This window comes from Fusarium poae, chromosome 3, assembly GCF_019609905.1.
Source record: "Fusarium poae strain DAOMC 252244 chromosome 3, whole genome shotgun sequence".
In the NCBI taxonomy this organism is placed as follows: Eukaryota; Fungi; Ascomycota; class Sordariomycetes; order Hypocreales; family Nectriaceae; genus Fusarium; species Fusarium poae.
Genome location: NC_058401.1, coordinates 2,061,241 through 2,079,067, shown reverse-complemented (window position 1 = coordinate 2,079,067; position 17,827 = coordinate 2,061,241). Strand labels below are relative to the sequence as shown.

The window sequence follows — 17,827 nt, the reverse complement described above, 5'->3', positions numbered from 1 at the left end:
CCAACTCTCCAGTTGCTTAGCGTCGAATTTCGGCAAGCATAACGATTCCAATTCACGGTTAATATGAAGAGCGATATTCGCGCGGTGAAAGTACAGTAAGCTCGATGCTCGACTCTGACTCGTCGTCGACCATGACTGGTGCCTTTTTAGCCTCCTTCTTCTTGACCTCCTCCTTCTCATTCTTGCATCGCTGACAGGCGGAATAGATTCCCCAGATTATTATGGTCGTCACGACGCCTCCTATTATCCATTGCTTTTTCGAGGGCATTTTGCTTGGTGGGTTTGGATCCAGAAGGTGAGGTTGGGGATATGTTCGGGTCTGAGTTCAGTTAGGTTCAATATTGAGGGGCTTTAGTCGAATGGAAAGAGGAGAAAGGCAGATGTCATTGCGTACCAGTTCAAAGAGTACTCATATATCCGACATGAAAGCTTTGCTGCTGTGGTATGAGGTTGTTATGACATGGAGTTGATGAGGGGAAAGGGGATACTGTCACAAAGGAGTGGTCAAGTCAAGTATAGTGAGCTCCATGGCAGAGATAAACTCTTGTGAATTCTCAACACCACTTAGATGGAAGACTGGAAACTCAACAATACTGAGTGGAAAGTTTGAATCATGCCCTAAAAATGCGCCCTCTGCCTTCCCACGTATCGAATTTCAATATAGCCAGGGATATTCCAAGCCAGAAAGCCTCCGACAGTCGACTTTCGGTTTGAAAGCGGCCTTTTCCGTTTTTTCGAAAACATTTCTATAAGCTTCATCTCCTCCTGTCTCTGTTAAGGGCAGAGTTCGTACTTCTCCTGCTCGCTTACGGGTTTGATACCGCCTTCAGTCGCAAACTATCCATGCTGTCCTCGAAATCGATTCTGCAAAAAGGATGAAGTATAGACTATTATACAAGACCCATGCCATAGAAGAGGTTAGGATATTCTGAACGGTCTGTATGTGAAAAGACTAGAACAACTAAATCTGGTGGAACCTCTGGCTATAACACAAGAATTCATCTTTGACCTGATTCAGTACTCTAACTTGAACGTCCCCTCTTTTGAGTAGAAGTTAGAACAAGTTCGACAGTAGTTAATTGTAAAATTGGTCAGGGGTTTGGGACTACTTACTTTTCTCACCAGCCTTTTTAAGCACTACGAGGAATGCGATCAACACAATGCCTACACAGCTGAGACACCAACCCCAGACAGACACTATGGGCATTTGGGGCTCAGCTGTAGCTGCAGCTGTGGTTGTGGTCATGATGGTGGGTGATAGTGTTGGCGTTGATGTGGTGAATTGTTGTTTTTGAGAGGGGAGAGGGATTGTTGCAAACGAAAAACTGTGAAAGCGTGTCAAGATTGTCAAACAAGGGGGTCGAAGTGTCTTTTGCTTAAGGCGGTCCTCTCTAGAGTATAAGTTCAGCCCGGGGTAAAGTGCCTTTCCTTGGACACTCCTCAATTGTCCACTGATTTCGGTCACTTTTTGTCAGGTTTTATCCCGAAAATATACTTGAACGCGCGTATGCCAAGTAATCCAAGGCAAATAGCAATACTGCCCATGCAAATTATTCCTGTGAACTTGACGGAGAAGTCCAGGATCTTTTTAGGGGCCTTGTTCATGACTGAGTAGCCGAGTTGGTAGAATGAAGGTGTTGTTAAAACTGAGGCTTGGAGTAGAAACAGAGATAGAACAGAATAAAAGTAACTTAATATACCTAGAATCACAGATTGGCTAAAAGATTGGGCATCCTTTGGTAGTTAAGTTGCCAGACAAACTATACGATTGCCCACTTAGACCTTAATCAGTACTCATGACCACTGCTCAGCTGACACGAGTATTATATTGACTTTGCAGTTTTGATCAATGGAGCGATCGGTATGGTGTCTGTCCGACTTCATGTCCGATAGGCCATATCACTACTCTGGGACATTCATTGGCAGAGTCTTTGAACCGACTTGTACATATAAAGATGGCATCTTGTCGACAGCTAAATCTCTTTCCATTTCTCTCTACCAAAAATTACATTTCCACTCACGCTCTCAGACTGACTGGAAATATATACACTTTCAGAGATGGATCTCAAAAAGCTTATCATTCCCCTGCTCGGCGGAGGCATCTTGATAGCCTGTGCCTGCGCCATTCATCACAGAAAAAAAGCACCCTCTTCCGGAGAAACCAAAGGATGGCTCAGAGGAAGCTTAATCAAGGATACTTTATCTCAAACTTCAATCTTCGACTCACAAATAACCCCTTTTTCTTTTTTCTCTTTACCTCGAGCTTCGGTCTTCAACTCATACTTTACCCCTTTATCTTTACTCCACACAACAGTCCAACATGTCTCTCGCTATCATGAGCCCATCACATGAGGCTTTCAAGAAAATGCCTGTCTGGCAGCATATCTTTTTCGCTTCCTTGGGTCTCGCTGCCGTCGTCTTCTTTGGTTGGCAAAATTACTATGCGTACAGGAGGATCATGAAGAAAAACATGGAAAACAATAGTATGTATTGACAATACTCTTTCGTTCTGTTATCATCTTACTGACTCTCTGCAGAAAAATAAACGACAGATCGCCACCCACTATCAGTGTTCGACAGAAGGCGACTTCTATGGGTGATGGTCGGATTTGTTCCAATTGGGGAGATGTAGGGCTTGGGGATGGAATCAGACGGGAGGAGTATGGTATGATAAAGGACTGGTGCTTGGTTATGTATCACATGTTCAAGTCGATAATTTTTTTAAAAGAAAAAAAAAAAAGTCGGATGTATTAGGATTGAAGTTTGAGATTTGCAACAGTGCTATTTCTTTGAATCTACCTATTGACGAAAGATTCCAATTCTGCCACATGTCGCTATGATCTCTGCTGAATACACTTGATCTTGATTTATTTTGAGATGATCTAACCAGCCCGAAAATATGACCCAGTCGAAAAGGTCATCCATTCTCTCTCTCTGTCTGGGTTGCGCATCATGTTCTCTAGCATGGCTATGGTATCTACCGCACGGCGCGCTGATGGTGGTGCAATAGCCCTAAGGATCCTCATATTCTGGCTCTCATTCGGTGCTTCATCTTCCTGTTTGTACCCGTTAATATTGCTCTCAATGAGTTGTTGTATCCAAGTACTTGCCTTGGTCTCCTCCTCCTCCTCCTCTTCTTCTTCTTTGGGTTCTTCTTCCGCGGGTGCTTCCGCCTCCGGCTCCGGAGCAGGTGCTTCTTCGTCACCCTTGGGGGGTTTTCCCCTGCAACAAAAAGCAACACAAGAGCCCAAAATGACGACAAGGAACACTATAACTCCTATGAAGGCGAATGTACCGTATTTTGAAATAAACCTCTGGATGAGGTTGCCGTTTGTGTTTTTGTTTTTGTTTTTGTTGTAGGGCCGTCTTGTTGGGCGCCTGTACCGATCCGGATGGTATCTCGATGGCCTGTCCGAACTGAAGGCGTTCATCTTGTATCTCCTGCGTGGTAGATAGGTAGGTAGGTAGGTAGGTAGGTAGGTACACTCGTAAATTTAGACTGCGAGGGATAAAGGAAGCAGGTTGTATTTATATCTCTTTTTCCAAAGTGTAATTCAGATTCGAAGTATCCAGCTTGGATTTAGATTATAGATTTCACACGTATGCACCTATCATATGCTCTTCGGCATTATTCAGAAACAAGATTCAAGGATCGCCCATGACAATATGAATCTTATATGGTTGGACAGGCCAGTGCTTGGTCGAGTTTTTTTAAACAATTATTGTCACGTTTCAGTCTTGACATGTCTGACAAATTAAATAAAAAGTTGGCCAGTACATTCAAGACTTCTTTTGCGCCTACAAAAACATATCAGGAAGAAATAACCCTCACAACATCGTAACCCTTGGCCTCTCAAAGCTTGACTCCCCAATCCCCAGCCAACCATTGTAAAGTCTCTCTCATCATCCACATGTTTCCTCATACGTTTGCATCGGCCTGTGTGCCACTTTTCCGCTCAATGCGCTTCTTGCGCCTCTTCTCGGAGAAAAGGTAAAGGCATAATATGATGATAGCCGCGGTGGCAATGAAGGCAGTCACTAAGAGGACTTTGACATTGTTTGTTTTCCAAGGATCGGTGGGGGCACTTCCGTAGACCGCGAGCCTCTTAGCCATGGTGTTGTGTAGGTTAAGCTTCCAGCTCCTGCTATCTGGGTGCCCGGGCATTGGGGTTCACTCCAGTCAGGGTGCCTCCAGAGCCAGTCTGGATGCCTGCGGTCTGGGTGCTTGCGGTCTGGGTGCTTGCAGAGGTATCAAGGCACTTCCAGGGGCAGTCTGGGTACCTCCAAAGGCAGTCTGGGCACCTCCAAAGGCAGTCTGGGCACCTCCAGGGGCAGTCTGGGTACCTCCAGGGGCAGTCTGGGTGCCGCTTCCCTGGGGCTTCTTTCGGTGTTTATGGCAGTGACCCTTGTCACCCTTTTTGTTGTGGTCACCCTTTTTAACTACTCCGATTAGGATTGCAAAGACCGCGAGGATGAGGGCAATCCCAGCCAACCATTTCCAGAAATTGTTAGTTTTAGGGTGGTTTCTGTGATTGGGGTGGAGTCTCGGCCTCTCAATCATGTTGTTGGTGCTTGCGTGGTTTGGAGCTTGCTGACAATGATGTAGTTTTCGTCGAGTTACCAGATCCAATGGAGTGATTATGGTAAGGGTAGGCCTGGGTATGAGTGGGTGAAAAGAATCCACAGAGTCTGGAGGGGATTTTCAGATTTATATATGTTTATCTCAGTCTACAGAACTTTACTACGTAGCCAGTTGTTGATAAGGGAATATCGAGAGTTTGGGTGTCTGAGTTTAGGGGCGAATCATAAGTTAAGTAGCTCCTTTATTTAGATTCAGGAATACTCATGTATCGGGCGAATAGAAAGTCGTTTCTCTTGTGTTGCCATGTCGAATATGCTCTGGAACCTGTCAAAGTTCTTAGCCTTTTTGTGTAAGAGTTGAGACGACAAATATACTTATATGAGCACCCGACAACAGGCTGAGTTTTCTTTCTCTACATTTCGATCCTCTTCTGATAGGCCCGCCCCCGTAGGAATCTGTTCTTTTTCTATTCGCTGGCCGAAGTGTTCTCGAGGCAACAGTAAACCTTGAGTCTGATAACACCCAATAAGATGAAGTTACTTTATTGCTCGTGAAGAGTTAATATCGTCACATGTATTCATTAATATGCTTATATTCGGGGCCTCCTTGTTTTGAGGGTCTTTGTCGCTCCCCGTGGCTGTTTCCTTAGAATCAACCCTTTTCACACCTTCTTCCTTCACAGAAACCATTCCCTTTGCATACTTGTCCAACAAACCTATCATCATGGCGCCACTTCCTACGATCTACGTGCGCGAGTCTGTCGCTTCCGGTGCAGATTCCCTCGATGAACGGTCTGTCCCAGGCGAGGCCGCAACCACTCGTCCTTCCTCTCTTGAGCCGCGAGAAAGGATACCAGAACTCGACGAAGGCACTACCCTACCGCCCAAATTCGCCGGATCTGATAACGCTCACGACTCGCCCCTTTCTGGGTATGACATTTCTAAAAGAACTCTACATGCTCGTGAAGATCCCCTTCCAGATTACATTGATCATTGCGAACTTCATGGGCCTGGCATAAAATGTGTTCGAAAGCCTGGTGTTCCCACTGGTCGACCTATTATTGCTGACCCCCCCGGTTTTTTTCCGTATGGATATGGACCTTCTGAGACTTCCAATGGCCTACCTGTTATTGGTGGTCCTGATCTACCGGTTAAGGATAGTCGACATTCTGGTCCACCTTCTGATGTTGGTCAACCTTATGGCGGTGGTCCACCTTCTGATGTTGGTCAACCTTATGGCGGTGGTCCACCTTCTGATATTGGTCGACCTTCTGGTGGTGGTCGTAGACCTCAACCCATGACACACGATCCTGCAATTGATCTCACACCTGGCAGGGTACCGATGGGTGAGGTTGGACCACCCGGGCCCTCATTCATGAACAGATACGGGAACATGATCTATATCGGTCTCGGTGTCATCGCTGTTGCAGGTGCTGGCTATTTTGGTTTCAATTTTTGGAAGAAGAAGAAGGCTGCTGCTTCTGAAGCTGCAGAGTAAGCTGCTGTGTGAGTGTATTCAACTAAACATGGACCCAGAGTTTTGCTAACTTGAACTGACAAGGGCTTCGTTTTGGCAGTGCGATATGAATGAGGGATCGCTTGGGCATGACTGGATGGACTTTTGTATGGCGTTGAATCTATTCCCATTAATATTATTTCCTTATCTGCAATATTTTTCTGGATGGGTCGCAAATGGGTCTGCGATCGAATTTTTTAATGTTATTATTTTAGGGATACTATTCTCTATGAGGATTGCTGTATCGGCACAAGATGCCCCTATGTTGTTCGCAAATTCAACTCAACTTCTTAATAGTTTTCCCAAAGATCCTTGACGTATCCCTCTGTCAACTTCTCGTCCTCGCCGTAGACTTCCTGCCATCCAGAGAACCCTTGGTCCAAAACAAACACTTCCTGACCGCTCTCGCCCTTGGGGTCTTCACCCATGGAGCGTAGAAGACCATCCCGCTCTCGCAGGTACTTGAGTGCAGCACTTGGTCCTCGCTGTTGACTCAATGCGCAGTGAAATACGACTGTCTTTTTGTCTTTGAGGCGACGTACCAGAGTTGGCATCATAGAGTCTAGAGTGTGTGCGGGGACATTGGTTGACCCCTTGATGTGGCCACCGATGTAATCTTGGAGACGTCAATATAATTAATTCTGGGTATTATATAAGATTCCCGGAAATATCATTCCGGAAGCAAATCTGGGTATTGATTGAACTTACCATTATCACGAACATCGATAACAGCGAACGTGGGATCTGTGACGTTGACTTCCTCAAGGATCTTTTCAGAAAGAGATTTGGCCGACAGCCGCTTTAGAGAAGCAACTGTTGTCATTGTGCGAGTCTGTAGGAAGAAAGACTTTGTTATGTTCTTGAGAGGTTGCATGTGAGAATGAGGTCGAGTGAGAACTGAACTAACGATGAGGCTCATTCAAGGTTGGATTAAGATCAATCCCGCAAGTGGGGCTAAATTTAGTGTGTCAGTTTCCTCTTTGGTGGACCAGCCACCCCACAAGAGTCTTGGTATACCTATACTAAGGTAGAGGAGGATTGTCGTACAAGAGGCTCTAAAGACATTTCCAATTCCAATTCTAAAGGGCACTCTTTGGAAACCATCACTCGACCTGACATGTAGGGTACTTGATGGCTGATATGATAATCACTGTCTTTGCAAGCTTGAGTCTATTTCTCAGTCTTCACCTAACCTATACCACCTAATTTGACTTTCATATCAGAACCAGTGCTAGGTTTATATTCTGATTCAACTTTGATTTTGATACGGAGACGTGTCACTGATAAGTTTACGTAGCGGCGCAGTAGATGGTACAAGTGTATCTATCACGACGAGTTCGAACCCCCTCACACTTGGCTTTGAGAATACTCAAAGATACTCCCTCGGCATCTGTATACCTGCTATGGAAGAAATGTGAGTAGATGATAGTGGTTACTGCTAACAACGACCAGATATCTCCATCGGTAAAAATACCAAACATCCATTATATAAACCAGCACCTCCGATAGATGAGGTAAGGTAAGGTAAGGTAAGTGCATTTCTTTTTGCATCTTTGTACACCGCGTCTAAGTGATAGTTTGCTACCCTGCAAGATCCCAGATCCAACCCCTGTCCAATGACGCACTAAGGCTGACCATCAATGGTCTCGGCACTGGCCTGGCTACTACTACCCGCTTTTAATCAACAATCTTCGGTTCTAGTCTCTTCTGTTTCCATGACCCATTCACCGATTGCACTCTTGTTATGATTGTCTCTACTTTCCTACGGCCTCGGCAAACACTTCTCTTTGTCAACACTCTCAAATCTACAGCCAATTCGCTACGACTGTTCCCTTCTTCAACTCACACTACCGACATTTACTCAACCCCACGACGACACACACAGTACCGACTCTACTCTAAGATGGGTTCGCAACCGGAACAGATCAAGGAGAATGGACACCGTACCTCGGAAGGAGTAATCGCAGATTTGGGTTTCACACCTATGGTCATGGTCGATGGCCAATGGACTGTTGATAAGGTCGTCAAGGAGATTCCTGGTGGTGCGCCCGCTGAGGAGTCCTCGTCACCGCTTCCCTTTTTCCACATGCTCGAACGACTCAAGACGACCAAGCGTGAAGGATGGAGGCGGTTCGGCATCTCTAGGTAAGTACACTCTAAATGCCCTATCTCTCACAGGACATACTGACGTATATTAGGGGAGAGTCTATCGCCGACCACATGTATCGCATGTCTATGATCTCCATGTTCGCGCCACCCTCCCTCGCTCCCAAGCTCGATCTCGCCAAGTGCATGAAGATGTGCCTTATCCACGACATGGCAGAACTTCTTGTTGGCGATATTACCCCTGTTGACGGCGTCCCCAAACCCGAAAAGAGTCGACGTGAATCCGAGACCATGGACTTCTTAACAAAGAACCTGCTAAGAAACGTCGCCGGCGGCACGACAGGCGAGGATATCCGCGCCATCTGGCAAGAATACGAGGACTCCGAAACGCTAGACAGCCACTTTGTGCACGACGTGGACAAGATGGAACTTCTTTTGCAGATGGTCGAGTACGAGAAGCGCGGTGAGGGTAGACTAGACCTAGGCGAGTTCGCGTACGTCGCTACCAGGATGCATTTGCCGGAGATGAAGGCATGGGGCCAGGATGTTCTCAAGGAGCGGGAGGCTTTCTGGGGAAGCAAGACACATGTTCACGGTGAGGAGGGCACCAGCGGAGGTGTCACTACAGAGCGAAAGGGTCAGCAAGACGACTACTACAACAAAGCCTAAGTGGGTCGAGATTGTATGTTGCTTTGTTTGTTGTGAGAGTTGGATGAATGATACTAATGATATTGTGATGGCGCATGAAATAGAGGAAAGCATGGGATGGATGGGGCTATTAGATGGTATGTTCTACGTGGTACAAGATGAGATAGACTTGTTAGAGGAACGAGCAATGATTAACGACATGCAAGTGCATCTAGAACTGTCATGACTTGCCTCCCTGAAGCACCTCATGTGATGATCAACGATATTAACCCAAGACAGTTCTAGATGCCACGCTTTTGATATCTCAAAACATCCCCTTTCTCAACATTTCTTTGTCCGTTTCAGATGAACCCTGTCGATCTTGAGTGGACCAAGCCCTGAGCCTACGCCACGCCACGCAGTTGGAAGCTGCAGCTGCAGGTCGCCAACAAGCAGGAATGGAAGTTTTTAATTAGCCACTTTCTTCCGCAGCGGTGAGATCTAAACAGGTTTCAATTCCCACTTGAACAGTTTCATCTCCATTCACATTCAAACCACTCTTCAATACTCTTCCGTCACTCTTTTGTTTATTTCTACCAGATTTCTAACATATACCGAGGTGCCGATACCTACAGCTAGGATTATTCACCATCTGACCAATCACATTCGTCCAAAAACGCCTGTGCTGGCCCCCCAACCACCCCCAACCATCCAAACAAAACATCGACAATTTGCCAAAGGAACAATCCATTATCAAAATCCAGCCTCACTTTCAAGGCGTCTTTATACACCATCTTACTCTGTCAATAGGCACTCTCTTTTCATTCGCGCCTACACTTTGCGCATCTATCTGATTTGGGCGGCTGTTTTAGTCCAGGCAACCTTTGTCCCCTCCATTTCCCCAAATCCCATGCGCTCATCATCACAAGACACAATCGTCTATCTCACATAGTCACGAGGATATCTCATCAAACTATCGCCATCCTCAACAAAACGAAACAATTCGATCACTTGAATCATCTAGTTCTTTATCCTCGATTGTGATCGATCCGAATATTCGATTCTCCATCTACCCCGGATTTGCTTGCGGCAGTGAACCTGATGTGTCTCAGCTGTCGTTGACCTTGACCAACCGTTAATAGCTTCGCTGCGCTTAGAACAAAAGGCTGTTACATCACCCGACAATCGGCAAGCGAGCCGCGCCCTTTCGACCTCCGCTTTTCGCATTCCTATCACCCAGACACGATGACTATCCCAACGCATTTCCACATGCCTGGCGGCTTCAATCGCGAGGGCGTTCACCCTGGCCTGTTCCGTCCGCCCATGTCCCCAAGCCCGAGCACCAGCTACGGTTACGCCTCCCCGTACAGCACTGCGACACCCGAAGGGCAAGCTGGAAAGCGAAAACGGACCTGTCATGACATGTCACGATCGCAAGACATTCGCATACACGATGACGTCGATAGGCATGGCTACTTTGGATCACCCCTTTCTCAGATAAGAAATGACGACATGCGTTATCAACTTGCTGGACAGCTCGATACACCAAGCGCCGGCCCTTTTGATACTCGTATGCTCGATGAGAGCGTTTACTCGGATTCAGACTATCGTCGCGCACTTGGCTCTAAACGAACGCAGCATGATACTGATCATAACGACGCTGGCCCGACACAACTGTTCCATCTCCCTCCTAACCCAATGCCTTCGCAAGGCTGGGGCAGTTTCGCATTTTCGACTATTGGCGGCGTCGTCGGCCGTGTGTGGGAGTTTTGTAAGACTGGTTCATTTAGAGGATTCCAAGCTGGCGGTGGCAAGGCTTACGCGATGAATTCTGGCAGGGTGGAAGAGCTGGACCAGACACTGTTCGAAAGTCACCACTTCCCTGGACGATTCCCACCGCCGCAGGAAGACTACTTCAATCATCAGTCCGATAATGCCGACCATGAGATGAACAGTGGCGCATCTACACCCACAGCACCGCACCCGAAGAGAAGACACACTGATAATAAGGATGAACTTGGCAGGAATTGGGTCATGGTGAGTGATGAGAAACCAGCTGAGCCAGAGCCTGTACCCAAGCCCACTCCTCAATTACGACGTCCGTCTTGTTATGCGACCCCTCGAAATCGAAACTCAGGTCCCTCGATGACAACAGGTCGACGCATCAGCGCTACTCCATCATCTCGATTTTCATCCGCCTCTACTCCTGGTCAGCGACGATCAACTATCAACCGACCTTCGAGCCGATTATCAGTTGGCCCCTCCCCTTCGGCGCCTTCCCCTCGCGCAGCATCAACCGCCTCTTTCGCCTCTTTTACTTCCTTTGGGTCCCCTCGTGAGGCAACTCCAAGCAAGATTCCCCAACCTAGTCGTCGCCGAACCACAGCTGCACCATCACCGATAACCAAGACATCTTCACACCGCCGGTCTCATAGTAATGCCTCAGTAGCGTCAGGACGTGGAGGGTCCGCCGAAGCCAGTCCCCGTCTCACTGCAGAAGCCAAGCATCTCGCAGCCCGCCGTAAGATGGAAGAACGAGATGCAGATGTGCGGATCAACGCTTTTAATAAGCAATTACAGGATATGATTCGTCAGGGTAGAGAAGCGTTGGGCACGACGATAGAAGTGGAAGGTAACTGGGATGATGACCTGTGATGCGAAACCTGCTTCCATGCCCGTATCCACGTTGTTACTACCGTTTGTCTCACTGATACCCTCTTTCTATTCTCTTTACTCTTTTACTTGGCAGAGCGTCGTTGGGCACATATTTGGCTAGATTCTTCTCCAGTGGGATCTTTACGAGGGGAGTTTTTTTTTTTTTTAAACGTTTGATTGATAATCTGGGCGTTGAAGCGGCATCGGACTGAATTGCTTTCTTGTTTTACTAAAAACTGACTCACTGTACTATTGACACTTTAAGGATGGTCATCCTTGCTCAAATAAGCATAAATATTTGGTTCCTTCTGACTTTCTTCTAAGCTCGTGCTTGAATCTCTTGAACGGGTAGGGACCGGGGTTCGTATATCCGCCAGTACGGTGAATATGCCATCCCAGCTTCTACTATAGGAAACGTTGAGGCTCCAGAATGCTCCAATGAGGAGTCATCTGGCTGACAACCCTCGCTGAGATGACCCCCTTTACCGTGTAAATTCGGAATATGGTGCCAGATATGGAGTAGCTTCTGCCCCTGGCATATAATTACAGGTTTTATATCATCTGGGGAATCTCGTTATGCAGTGAATTTTTTTTTGGGCACCCTTGCTGCATAAAAGCGGTCTCTATCGGCGTGACTGACGTCTTGGCTCTTTTCGTATTCACTATGAAAAGGGTTGGCATTATTATATGATGCAGCCGTTTGTTTATGAGGGCCACTATTACCGCAATCGCCGTTAAGTGATTTTCTCGCTCTTGGCGCCTGGCTTAGGTCAGGCGAGTATTGTAAATACGAGAAGATGCAACTGTAATAGTTGATCAAGAGTGTAGTTTTGTTTTTTTACTCCTTTTTTTCTTCTTGTAACCGAAGAACTTGGCGCATATCACATCATGACCCCAAGAGATTGCCAATGCGTTTTTTTGGTCAGCCTTGCAGATCAATCAACAACTCGCTGTTAAACGAGACGGAGCTGAAGAATGTAGAGGCTCTTGAGAGATCCATTTTTAGTTCCTTGAGGTTTTATTCGAAACGGAGTCGATGGAATAGGACAGGGATGGATTTTCCTCAAGGAAAGGGGGCTTACAGTAGACTACATCGGAGCCGTTGATCTCCGTCTTGGTTACCACTTTCGCTTGTTACTATATGTTTCTTTCTTTTCTTTTTTGTTCTTGTTCTCTCTTTTTTCTGACTGTCTACTTGAGACGGCGCTAAAAGGTCTCGGTGTTGTGGGGATGGATGAGTTCGGCAATCGACGCGAAGTTATTAGGGGCGGTTAGACGAAATCCTTTGTTGAGAACGGTGGGTTCTAGTGAATAGTGGGTTCTAGAGGACTATCTAGTGAAAAATTGTGTAGATCATTCTCGTATAAAAAGTGATGGTGTTGAGGTTAGATTAGCATACGTCAAAGGAATTGTGATTTGTTGCTGAGTGCATGCATGATTAAGTACAGTAAGCCATTAATGCAAGCTGCAAGCTGATAAATGCTAGATAGAGATAGGCAATGGCCATTAAAATGACGATGCTCATCAATTCTCTCGTGAGATCCAAGACAATTTTTTCTTCTTGGCGTCGTACGTCGGTTGCTTCTGATCGAACCGAATGCGATTGATATGACTGATGACCCACCATGCATGCATCGCTCAGCCCTGGAGATGAACTGTGCCTCCTGTACCTGAAAGCCCGAGGTAGGTAGGTAACATTCCATCTGTACTGGGACTGTCCCCTATACACTTTAGGCACCCAGTCACTGGTTGACAGCCCGCGTGTAGAGCCGGCGGCTACCTAAAAGGGCACCGCTTACAGTAGACGGTGCAATTCCATTCGAGGGGCTATTCTCCGGGATGGGTCTCGGGTTTCAGGGCATTCACTCATAATACTCATACTCACACTCACATTCGCTCTCTAAACCTCGTGAGACAAGCCACGTTCGGTTATCGCGAATAAGGTTAACAAACGTTCAAATAAACTTGAATTAGGCTTAGTCTTTTAGTGTCTGAGTGAGACGGGTCAGAGAAAAGGACCCGCGCGGACTGGACATCTGACGAACTGCACTACTTTGAATCCGCCCGTCAGATCCTTGTTTTCCACTCTATCTGACCAACACTTTACAATTTGCAGTCTTGTGAGCTGACCTACTGTACAGCATATGCCCAACGATAACCCACGAGAAGGAAATACACTTTCCTCCAAAAGAATATCACTCACTTGCCTCATGCTGTGGAAGCTACCTGAGACAACTGTAGCCATACAGGGTTGCAGAGCATTGGATCGTCCCGCTCAGATAACGCCACAGCCCCATAGACAAGGTCAAGGACATGGTCAGGTCCGAGAAGAAGACCTGACGAACAAGGGTAGCTGACCTGAACCCATGGATGAATATCATGGGATGGGAAATGGATATGCACCATGAGATCCCGAGGAAGCCATGGTACAGTAACGGCAAGGCCATGTTCCCAAAAATGGGCACAATTATAACATCGACATATCCATTTATATGCAAGCCACCCTTGTCATTGTAAACTGCCAAGATTCGCGATATTCTAGCCAGACCCTCGAGTCTCCAATCTAACCCCCGTCCCGTAGCATCAGTTCCGGATCCCGGTCAGAGAAAGAGAATACTACTGTCTGCAGTATTGAGAATCCCTGCTGTCATCGCTCTACGATATTTCTACACTAACGAACTCACTAACAACAAAGCTACTACTGACTGTGCACTACATACAGACTGCAGTGCAGGACAAGGGCCTAGCCTCGTACGTTTTTGTCCTCCAGGGATACCCTGCTCTTTCCAAGAGAGCCACACCCGGTCCCGATTTGCGGCTGCAGTAACTACCTAGGTAGTTGCTGATGCTGATGCTGATGCTGATACCTGTAAGTGACTGAGTGTGATTCAGCTCCGTCGGTCTCGTTGACCACTCCGAGCCTTACAGTCTCCTATCTAGACGCCAAGGTTGAGATAAGTATATATGAACAACTTCGTCTGCTGTTCAAACGTCTCTTTTTCTCAGCAGGTTCAACAGCCCAACTCATCCATCTCACTCGTTTCTACACTCGTTACCTTTGAAGCTATTCTTAGTTTCAGTACTGTCGTTTATCGTTTCTCTTGTCTCACACGTCTTATCTTATCTTATACCCCCAAGACACTATCTACCTCCTAAATCTCTCAAAATGCAGTTCTCTCTCCTCAAGCTCGCCACCTACGCTGGTCTCATCCAGGCCGCTGCCGCTGCTGTCCCCGTCGGCACCCCCATCACCACCTGTACTGTGGCCAAGAACATTGCCCTCACCTTTGACGATGGTCCTTTCGAGTACACCACCGAGCTTCTTGATCAGCTCAAGAAGTACGGCTACAAGGCCACTTTCTTCCTGAATGGCAACAACTGGGGCAACATCAACAACTACAAGGCTGTTGTCCAGCGAATGGTCAACGAGGGTCACCAGGTTGGCTCCCACACGTATGTCGCTCCTCACCCTTGTTTTCATCTCATACTAACAATCCCAAAGTTACAGCCACCCTGACCTCGCTACTCTGGGCAGTGCCGAGATCCGCTCTCAGATGACCCGTCTTGAGGCTGATTTCCTCAACATCATCGGAAAGTACCCTACCTACATGCGAGCCCCCTACTTCAGCTACGGCTCCAACGCTCTCCCCGTCATGAAGACCCTTGGCTACCACGTCATCGGTGCTGATATCGACACTCTTGACTGGGAGTACAACACTCCTGCCGAGACCGATATTGCTCTCAGGCTTTTCAAGCAGGGTACCACTGCTCTCCGTACCATCTCTCTCTTCCACGACGTGCACGTCAACACTGTCCGCAACCTGATCCCCAAGGTCCTCGACGCCGTCAGCCGCAGCACCCGCATCCGTAAGTCACTGATTACATGTCAACAATTGGTATCTATACTAACGTATCTATTCAGCTGTTACCGTCGGCCAGTGCCTTGGCGACCCTGCTGCCAACTGGTACAAGACCACCAAGCGCACCAAGCGTGACCTCGAGGAGATCGATGCCCTTGTTGAGAAGGAGGTTACTGAGCGTGCTCTCTCCAACTACATTGAGCACTCTCGCTTCCGCCGCACCACCAAGGCTTAAGCGCCATTCAATCTGGTCTGATTTGATCTGATCTGACACGACACACGAAACGACATCTGTTAATGTGCTAAAGAATTATTGGTTTGGTTTGTCAGTTTTAAAAGCATTATGCATTACCAATACTTCTTTTGTGTTGCCTGCACATAGATGATAGACACGGCTTATACTATATAACTATACATAATACACTATTTCAGTTTCTTCCATCATCAGTAACAATTAACCTTTGTGATGTCGTTATCCGTCAAATTTAGTGACAATTAAAGTGTTACACCCTATAGGTCCGGTGGCTTACACGGGCCTTGATGTAGTCAGTGCCGGTGTAGTCAATGACTCGCACTTTCCCACTGTTCGTCCACTTTCGTCATCACGAAAACGGGCTCGAAACTAACCGAGACAATACTCTTATCCTACGTATCTAATGTTATCTGGTTGTGTCTCGGGCCTCAATATGCAAAATGCAAGTATTGAGAAGCCCAAGAGTGAACACGTTTATGCCAAGATGTATGCCAAGTAGGTATATTGGCTTGGTAAAGCTGAACACTCACATTACTGCCGCTGCTGCAACATCATGATAATGACCTGTAAGTTTATAAGCATGTACATGTCAGTTCCAATTAGTAATTGTCAGCTACACTCTCAGGTCGCCTGCTGTCAAAATCAAACTGCCGAAGCTCCGGCTTGTCCGACTGAATCCAAGACATGACATATAGTTGCGGAGTAATAAAACTCCATCCATCTTCTTTTTGGATCAATTGACTATAGATTGGACCCTGAAGCTCCACAAAGTGAATAACAAGGGGCGTATAAATAAATCCCTTGATCCTGGTCCCTCGAGGTAACATTCAGGCACGGGCTGGAAGGGACTGGACCGGACTGGACCGACCAGGTGGGTGGTAATGAGGACGTGCCTCGAGTGAAACCTTGCAAGTTGATCCTTTTTAATCCTTGTCAAATATTTGTACACTTTTATCCAACAATTGGTAATTCTTTGATTGATGAGCCAAAAGATTATCTATGTCTACTCTGTCTACCCAGGTGAAATTGAACTTGGCGCCACTGCAGTTCACGTATAAAATCGGTTACTCAGGTAATTATGCAGTATTTCATCCGTAACAGCATTGTGGATTTTCGCTCCTAGTGTCTTCTCACCTACAAAGAGAGAATGGAACTCGAGCTCAGTCTTGAGCCAAAGTTTGAACGCTTGATGTTCCAGGGGCTTACAGCGATCCAATACGCTGTTTTTCCAGTATAGTTAGCATGTGATATCGGGCACTTAGGGGCAATGTGTAGTACGTACCGACAGTCGATGATAGTTCTGCCATGAGATTCTTTGCCCTTTACAGCTACCGCATCAATGTAGGTTGCTGCACCTTTCTCCAGAGTTGTACCAACGAGTGCATACGTGCTCTTGATCCATCTATGAAACCATCCCATGTGTATCGCCTTGTCGGCGAGTTGAGTGTCTCTGACGAGGCAAGGGGTTACGAGATTGACGATTACTTCGTCGGGGTTGACGACAGCGGCCAGCTCGGACAGGTACGGCTGCAGCAACATCTTGGATTTGAGGAAATATTTCCACAGGGCACGGAGGCGGAAGAAATTTGACTCATCCAGCAAATCGATGCGACACATATCTTCATACGTTGTCCACTCGGAATTGTACCATTGGGGGTTGTAATGCCCAGCAGTGACGACCGTTAAGCGTGATGTTTCCCCTGCTGGAGGAACTACCTTGAGCACCGGGATGAAAAGTCTGACTAAGAGGGCCGTAGAGAGACAATTGACCTGAAACATCTTTTCGTGTCCTGTATAGGGCGATACCGAAGCGTCTGGTTCAAAGGTTCCAGCGTTGAGGATAACCATATCGAGACGATCCAAATCGATTATCGCACGTTCAACGAAAGCAACGACAGAGTCATATGCCTCCATCTCCAAAATCCAGACCTGGATATCAGCATGGGGATATTGGATCCGAAGTTCGTTGGCCACTGCTTCTCCTCTTATTTTGGTTCGTGCACTCATGACGAGCTGAGACACGCCGTGGGAGAGGAGCTGTCGACATGCTTCGAGTCCAATACCGCTGGTTGTGCCTGTGACGAGAGCTGTTTTGCCCGTGAGGTCAAGATATTTGGAGGGATAGACGACGGAAGGTCGGAATGGGCTTGTCAAGCGGCGCAACAGCCCTGCCGCTTTTCGCTTGGGTTGTGGAGAGCCTGCCATGATGGATGTGGTTTGTGGTTATGA

The 17,827-nt window shown here is 47.1% G+C and overlaps 9 protein-coding genes across 9 annotated transcripts; 4 read left to right on the top strand and 5 right to left on the bottom strand.

Annotated features, from left to right (window-relative positions):
* Window positions 1–58: 58 nt before the first annotated feature.
* On the bottom strand, window positions 59–1,246 carry FPOAC1_008102 (uncharacterized protein; the record flags this gene model as incomplete). The annotated part of the gene is made up of 2 exons (XM_044852547.1): window positions 59–319; window positions 1,169–1,246. The coding sequence occupies 2 exons, from the start codon at window positions 1,244–1,246 to the stop codon at window positions 59–61; spliced, it is 339 nt and encodes a 112-aa protein (XP_044705217.1).
* Window positions 1,247–2,882: 1,636 nt separating this feature from the next.
* On the bottom strand, window positions 2,883–4,114 carry FPOAC1_008101 (uncharacterized protein; the record flags this gene model as incomplete). Its single annotated transcript, XM_044852546.1, has 2 exons — window positions 2,883–3,206; window positions 3,926–4,114. The coding sequence occupies 2 exons, from the start codon at window positions 4,112–4,114 to the stop codon at window positions 2,883–2,885; spliced, it is 513 nt and encodes a 170-aa protein (XP_044705216.1).
* A 66-nt stretch (window positions 4,115–4,180) lies between these two features.
* FPOAC1_008100 (uncharacterized protein) lies at window positions 4,181–4,561 on the bottom strand (the record flags this gene model as incomplete). Its single annotated transcript, XM_044852545.1, has 1 exon — window positions 4,181–4,561. One exon carries the CDS (start codon window positions 4,559–4,561, stop codon window positions 4,181–4,183), a length of 381 nt encoding a protein of 126 aa, XP_044705215.1.
* Window positions 4,562–5,305: 744 nt separating this feature from the next.
* Window positions 5,306–6,079, top strand: FPOAC1_008099 (uncharacterized protein; the record flags this gene model as incomplete). Its single annotated transcript, XM_044852544.1, has 1 exon — window positions 5,306–6,079. One exon carries the CDS (start codon window positions 5,306–5,308, stop codon window positions 6,077–6,079), a length of 774 nt encoding a protein of 257 aa, XP_044705214.1.
* Window positions 6,080–6,387: 308 nt separating this feature from the next.
* On the bottom strand, window positions 6,388–7,016 carry FPOAC1_008098 (uncharacterized protein; the record flags this gene model as incomplete). The annotated part of the gene is made up of 2 exons (XM_044852543.1): window positions 6,388–6,713; window positions 6,806–7,016. 2 exons carry the CDS (start codon window positions 7,014–7,016, stop codon window positions 6,388–6,390), a joined length of 537 nt encoding a protein of 178 aa, XP_044705213.1.
* A 590-nt stretch (window positions 7,017–7,606) lies between these two features.
* On the top strand, window positions 7,607–8,872 carry FPOAC1_008097 (uncharacterized protein; the record flags this gene model as incomplete). Its single annotated transcript, XM_044852542.1, has 3 exons — window positions 7,607–7,611; window positions 7,799–8,242; window positions 8,296–8,872. The coding sequence occupies 3 exons, from the start codon at window positions 7,607–7,609 to the stop codon at window positions 8,870–8,872; spliced, it is 1,026 nt and encodes a 341-aa protein (XP_044705212.1).
* Window positions 8,873–10,075: 1,203 nt separating this feature from the next.
* Window positions 10,076–11,485, top strand: FPOAC1_008096 (uncharacterized protein; the record flags this gene model as incomplete). The annotated part of the gene is made up of 1 exon (XM_044852541.1): window positions 10,076–11,485. One exon carries the CDS (start codon window positions 10,076–10,078, stop codon window positions 11,483–11,485), a length of 1,410 nt encoding a protein of 469 aa, XP_044705211.1.
* A 3,166-nt stretch (window positions 11,486–14,651) lies between these two features.
* Window positions 14,652–15,580, top strand: FPOAC1_008095 (uncharacterized protein; the record flags this gene model as incomplete). Its single annotated transcript, XM_044852540.1, has 3 exons — window positions 14,652–14,938; window positions 14,988–15,352; window positions 15,408–15,580. 3 exons carry the CDS (start codon window positions 14,652–14,654, stop codon window positions 15,578–15,580), a joined length of 825 nt encoding a protein of 274 aa, XP_044705210.1.
* Window positions 15,581–16,646: 1,066 nt separating this feature from the next.
* On the bottom strand, window positions 16,647–17,803 carry FPOAC1_008094 (uncharacterized protein; the record flags this gene model as incomplete). The annotated part of the gene is made up of 2 exons (XM_044852539.1): window positions 16,647–16,818; window positions 16,881–17,803. 2 exons carry the CDS (start codon window positions 17,801–17,803, stop codon window positions 16,647–16,649), a joined length of 1,095 nt encoding a protein of 364 aa, XP_044705209.1.
* Between the last annotated feature and the right edge of the window lie 24 nt (window positions 17,804–17,827).